This window comes from Acyrthosiphon pisum, chromosome X (assembly GCF_005508785.2).
Source record: "Acyrthosiphon pisum isolate AL4f chromosome X, pea_aphid_22Mar2018_4r6ur, whole genome shotgun sequence".
NCBI lineage: Eukaryota > Metazoa > Arthropoda > Insecta > Hemiptera > Aphididae > Acyrthosiphon > Acyrthosiphon pisum.
The window spans coordinates 35,380,358-35,386,598 of NC_042493.1; the positions used below are offsets into that span (position 1 = coordinate 35,380,358).

A 6,241-nucleotide genomic window follows, 5' to 3' on the forward strand; every position below is an offset into this window, starting at 1 on the left:
AGCAAACAATGGATTGAAGAGGGGGAGAGCGTCCAACGAAAGCCAGGATGTCTCGAAGCCAAATCAAAACCATGCTGATCTGTTTCTTCGATATTAGGGGTGTTGTGCACAAAGAATTTGTTCCACAAGGTCAACCAGTGACAGGAGTATTTTATATTGAAGGTTAGGTCTTAAGCGATTGTGTCATAGAATGTCTCGTGTGAGGCCGGTATTAGCCAAAAACGGTTGGGTCCTTCACCATGACAATGCACCTGCGCACACATCATTAAAAATTCAACAGTTTTTGACCAGTATGAACATAACAACGCTCCCCCAACCGCGGTACAGCCCTGATCTGGCTCCACTGAACTTCTGGCTATTTCCAAAGTTAAAGGAACCAATAGGCGTGTTTTGGCGGAGTAAACTGTTTACTAAATAAGTTTATGGTTATAGAATACGGTTAGAAAACGTTTACTGGAACGCCAAAACAAAATTTCTTGAACATTTTGATTACTGAAATATTTGATAACACTTATCATAGAAATACCGGGTATACAAAATACAAATTTCAAATTTCTAAAATCAAGTCCAAGTATAATAATCTCTACTGTGTATAAGTTTTTATTTTTTACTAGTTTATAGACATTTGTACAATACTTTATTTTGTGAGCATGAGTTTCTCACGGAAGAAGTTTTCCCTGATTTTAATGATGATGAACGACATTATAGAGTCTGATGATATTGTTACTAGCAATATAGTTACGACAAAACCTAAATGTAATTTTAAAAAATTAACTTTTTTAAGTACGGCAATTAGGAATGAGCATTTTCGTCCAAAATCTGATATTGAAGACTGGATCATTAAGTATAGTGCTCACAATTTCCATGTTAACTATAGGATGACCCAAGACACTTTTTATAATTTTCTTGATTTCATACAACAAGTTTCACCAGAAGTTTGCCAAGAAAATGTTGTGGGTGGAAATACACGTATTTCTATTAAAAAAAAAAATGATTATTGCTCTGTGAAAGGGTCAATGCAGGCAATAAGTTATTTGATGTAGTTAAATCTTCAGTTTACAATATTTTAAATGATTTCATGAATGTTCTTATTTTAAATTATGAAGCATTTATCCATTGGCTAAGTAGACAAGAATGTCTGGTGATCGAAGAAAGATTTAAGTCAAAAGGAGGTATTTCGGGTATAATAATAAAACAATTTTGAACCTATCAACAGTAAATTTATTGATTTTTCTGTTTTTGCTGTAATAGGTGTTATTGGGGCTATCGATGGTACACATATAAATGTAAAAGCTCCATTGAAGCAAGCTGATAGTTATACTAATCGTAAACTTAGTAAAAGTATGATTGTACAAGCAGTATGCACAGAGGGAAAAATACTCACCAATATTTCAGTAGGATTTCCTGGCCGCATTCATGATGCAAGAATATTGGTTAATTCAGAATTATATAAACAAGTAACCGAAAATGGACCAAGTTCTCTATTTTATAATAAATATCATCTGTTAGGAGACACAGCATATCCTAACCGAGAATGGTTAATCACTCCATTTAAAAATTATGGAAATATAACACGCCGAAAAACCAAATTCAACTATCTCCATGCTAAAACTAGAGTTGCCATTGAATGTGCATTTGGCTTATTAAAAGGACGCTGGAGACGATTATTATATTTGAATAAAACAAAGATTGAAAATGCTCCAAAAGTCATCCTAACTTGTTGCTTTTTACATAACTTTTGTTTGGTGAACAACGATACAATGAGTGCAGTTTTAACAGACTAACAAAAAATGCTAACACCGCAAGTGGTTATTAGAGAAGACTATATTGAAAGACAGCAGGGGAATTTTAAAAGAGACGAATTGTTATATTTATTGGTTCCTCCAAATTACTAGACCTTCAAATAAATGTATACATTTTTATTCTCTCTTTACATAATATTATTCATAGTTAACAATCGAAAAAATAAAAACATAAACTAATATTCTTTGGTGATAACTAATAATAAAGAAAATATTGCACATATATATTTATCATGACGTATAGGTAATTAAATACTTAATCTAATAATGCTACTTTGCAACACTTATACATACGCATACTTTTTAAAATATAAAAAAAATAGTCCTTAGGAAATTAATTAATGAAAATACTAATATATATCTTATGAATTATGAATATACAACTAATCAGATTCAGATGAGCTTACATCGCGTTTTCTTTTTTTGGCTGGTTTTTTGCTCAAACTTTTAGCAATTGTTTCAAAAAATTCAGCTATCTGGGCACGATATTTAGTTTGTTCATTAAGAACTTTCATAAATTCTAAGTGTTGGTCTTTCTGGATCATCATCATTTCTGAATGTTGTTTGTTTATGGTTTGAATAAGTGAGTCAGATAAATTTGTAGGCTTTAGAGTCGTTTTAGGATTGTGAAGTATTGATGGTGATAAAAGTTTTGGTTCTTCATCTTCATTATCAGAAAGGTCAGTAAATAGGGATTTTTTGGGGACTGGCGATGAAGCTGATGATACTGTTTCAACGTTGCTATTTGGAATACATTTGGATATTGTACTAGTGTTAGTTGATAATGTATCTAATACTGACGGTGGATTAATTTTATGTTTAGATTCCATAAAGCAGTGCAATATTTCATAATGAGGAGAAGCCTTCATAAAACCATTACCTGTTTTTAATGATCTAGCTTTATAGCATTTGTTTCAACCTTCTTTTATGCCATCTGCTACATTATATCCATTATCCAGCTTCTTTCATTTTCAAATATACTGTTTGCCAGACTTTGGTTTTTACTGTTTCTTATCAACCATTTTTATTTGTATTTCCTCACTTATTACAATAGAAATGAAGGTCTCCGTGTCTTCATTATCCTTTGATGTAGGCCGCTTGCTAGACCATATAAACCCTGTTGACAATTATCATAATTATTATAATGTTATAATTTATATAAATGTATCAGTTTTGCCTACTGATAATAACTATATTTTAATAATTTTTTACATTAGTATAATAATATTTATACATTTGTTCCATTATTTCTTACCAATTTCAACAGAATCTTCAACTGATTGGTTTTGGTTTGCATCCACTGGCTCGCTTTCAGATGTATCTAAAATTAAAAAAATAAAACCAATAATATAATTAAATACTCCTATTATATAAAAATGTAAATGCATTAAAATACAAACCTTGATCATTATTCAATTCAATCGGATCTATTTCGCAAATTGTATTCATATCATCTTGTGACAAAGCACCAATTTAATTTAGGTATTCGATACCCACAAACATTTCATAATTTCTGCCATCTAAAACCAAGTACGCATTTATGTGATGCTCAAAGTATAATGATGTAGTATAATGAATACCAACATCCTTATAAAGCAAAATACGGTCAAGAATTTTTTTATTTATTTATTATTTTATTATTAAAAAAACCATCATAAATTACATAAGATACAAATATTACGTTAGGTTACATGGTTATCTATCTCTTTTAAGCTTTTAGCTTGTGTTAGAGATAGAGAGTAATAATATTTAATTAATTAAGAGGTATACACAATAAATTATATGAGTAGCACAGTAATGAATGATTGAACAATAGAAGTAATGAGAAAAAAATAAAAAAGATTAATACTGATAAATAAATAATTTAAACAATAGAAAAATTGTAAGAATGAGAGATGATATTAACTATTACATATAAAATATAAAATATATAATATATAAAAAGAAAGAAAAAAATAAAATAGAGTAACATAAAATATAAAATATAAAATATAGCAAAGGATTAGAAAGAGTTAGGTTAATTGAGAAAATAGCCAATGATAAACAATTTTTTTAACATTAATTTTGGAACAGTGAATATTTTTTTTATATTGACATGGCATACCGTTAAAATACACTGGGCCCAAATAATTTACGAAAGATTGACCAAATGATTTATTCGAATATTTGACAGGTATATTATACCTTGTTATTTCTCTTTTACCTTCTAACAATTTATTATCTTTATCTTGAGTGAACCTTTTTAGAGTGAACAAAATGGCAATTTTTTTATATAGAAATTTGGTTGGTAAAACACCCAGTTCCTTGTAATTTTGATTCGTAGAACCTTGCAGAGAGTACTTGTTTAGGCAAATTCTTATAATGTTATTCTGGTTAACTTGCAATTTGTTTAAGACAGTATCACTTAATCCACCCCATACTAACATACCATATTGTAATATCGATTGGTATAGAGCAAAATAAATAACCCGCATTGTTTGCTTGGGAACTAAACCCCTTAACTTGTAGAATCTATAGGTAATAGAGCGTAACTTTCCAACTAGGTTTTGAATGTGAAGATTCCATCTTAAGTTTTTATCAAATATGATACCTAAATATCGAGTACTAGTAACTTCTTTGATAGCAAAACATTTATTTATGTTATTACAACTGTTACCATCAACGCATCTATGAATTGTTATAGGTTTAAGATTTGGAAAACTTTTATAAATTGAAAAAGTCATAAACATAGTTTTTTCTTCGTTGAGTGTTAAAGTTCTGTCACATAGACATGGATAAACTTTACTTAACCCAGCAGTCACTTTTTCATGAGCCCCATCCCACGACTTATCGGAAAAAAGTAGGCATGTATCGTCAGCATATGAAACAACTAATCCATCAAGACTTAAATCACTAACCAAGTTTATATATAATAAAAATAAAATTGGACCTAATACACTACCCTGGGGGACTCCGTATTCTACGACACCGTCATGACCTATTATATTATTTATTACAACCATTTGTTTTCGATCGAACAAGTAACTTTCAAACCATTTTAAGCTAAGATAATTAATTCCCAAAAGTGGGTAATAAGTGAAATAAAATTTTGTGGTTCACAGTGTCAAATGCTTTTTTTAGGTCCAAGAATATAGCAATCACCTTGTTACTGTTGTCTAACTCATTAAAAATAAATTGGGTCGTACTAAATAGAGCATCCTCTGTGCCAATACCTGGTCTAAATCCATATTGATTTTTAGATAACAGTTTGTTTTTCTCTAGGAATGAAATTAGTCTAATTTTAATTATTTTTTCAAGTATTTTGGCAAAATTACTAAGTAAGGATATTGGTCTATAATTATTTAGATTTTTGCGGTCTCCAGCTTTAAAAATTGGTTTAATAACTGCTACTTTAAGATTGTCTGGAAAAATACTTTGCTGTATACATAAGTTATATATATATACTAGTGGGTTCACTATAAGTTCGGAAATACATTTTAATAATTTTATTGTTATCATGTCAATACCTGCAGCTGTATCATCTTTGCAATTATTTATTATGTTAACAATGGTCTCGTACAGCCTTTAAAATATTATGAAGAGTAAATTAATTGCTTAGGATAAATATTATATTGGGTACTGTACTGCAACAACTATAACAACTCCATAAAAATGTAATATAGTTAAAAAACTAAATTTACACTTCTGCTGTTTCAGATGATACTATTTATTTTCCTCTAAAACAATTAACGCATACCCACCTATCGGTAATTATCTGTACCTCGCTGTACCGGCTATCCACCTCTACCGTCCATTTCTATCCAATAAATATAAACATAAGAAATTAAATTTTACATTTATATTCTTGGTAGGTATGTAAAATACATTTTATCAACCCCATAGTTTTTTTAATCATTTTTTACATTACGTTTTGTTTAAAGTTTGATATAATAATATAGATTTTACAATTAAAATTAAAATATAAACACAATTTAATGCAATACAGGCTCACAATAAGATCTATGATCTATAGTGAAATAAATAATCATTCATTAATCATTATATCGAAATGCTTAAAATACGTTTTATAAATTGTAGCATACGTGAAGTATCAGGTTGTATCAAAATAGATATACATATGGACGATATAATTTGAACCATTTCATATTAAAATGCTTTAAGCTCAAAGTTAAAGAGTATGTATTTGTTAATTTTTAATTAAAAACAGTCATTTACTTAATTATCTAAACAAATATTAAAATATTCTTTTACTGCACTTAAAAATTTAAAATTACCTGAATCGTGTCGAATCACTATAATGCCCATGCATTTTTAATTGCATAAAAAAAAATAACAAAATCATGACAGTTAAAACAAATATTGCTCAAAACTTAAATAAATAAACACATTTTTAATTGACTGGAAAAACAAAAACACATTGTATAATAACATACTTTTAA

General features: G+C 28.9%; 1 protein-coding gene across 1 annotated transcript; it reads left to right on the top strand.

Annotated features, from left to right (window-relative positions):
- The first annotated feature begins 47 nt into the window (after nt 1-47).
- Nucleotides 48-1,784, top strand: LOC103309520 (putative nuclease HARBI1). The gene is made up of 3 exons (XM_008185123.1): nt 48-162; nt 1,107-1,181; nt 1,252-1,784. The coding sequence occupies exons 1-3, from the start codon at nt 48-50 to the stop codon at nt 1,782-1,784; spliced, it is 723 nt and encodes a 240-aa protein (XP_008183345.1).
- Nucleotides 1,785-6,241: the final 4,457 nt, after the last annotated feature.

Bases quoted from the DNA above. Each gene is read 5' to 3' on its own strand.
- LOC103309520 (XM_008185123.1), top strand. From the start codon at position 48: ATGTCTCGAAGCCAAATCAAAACCATGCTGATCTGTTTCTTCGATATT. The intron at 163-1,106 runs GTTAGGTCTTAA...TAAATTATGAAG, and splicing joins AGGAGTATTTTATATTGAAG to CATTTATCCATTGGCTAAGT. The intron at 1,182-1,251 runs GTATAATAATAA...TTGCTGTAATAG, and splicing joins GTCAAAAGGAGGTATTTCGG to GTGTTATTGGGGCTATCGAT.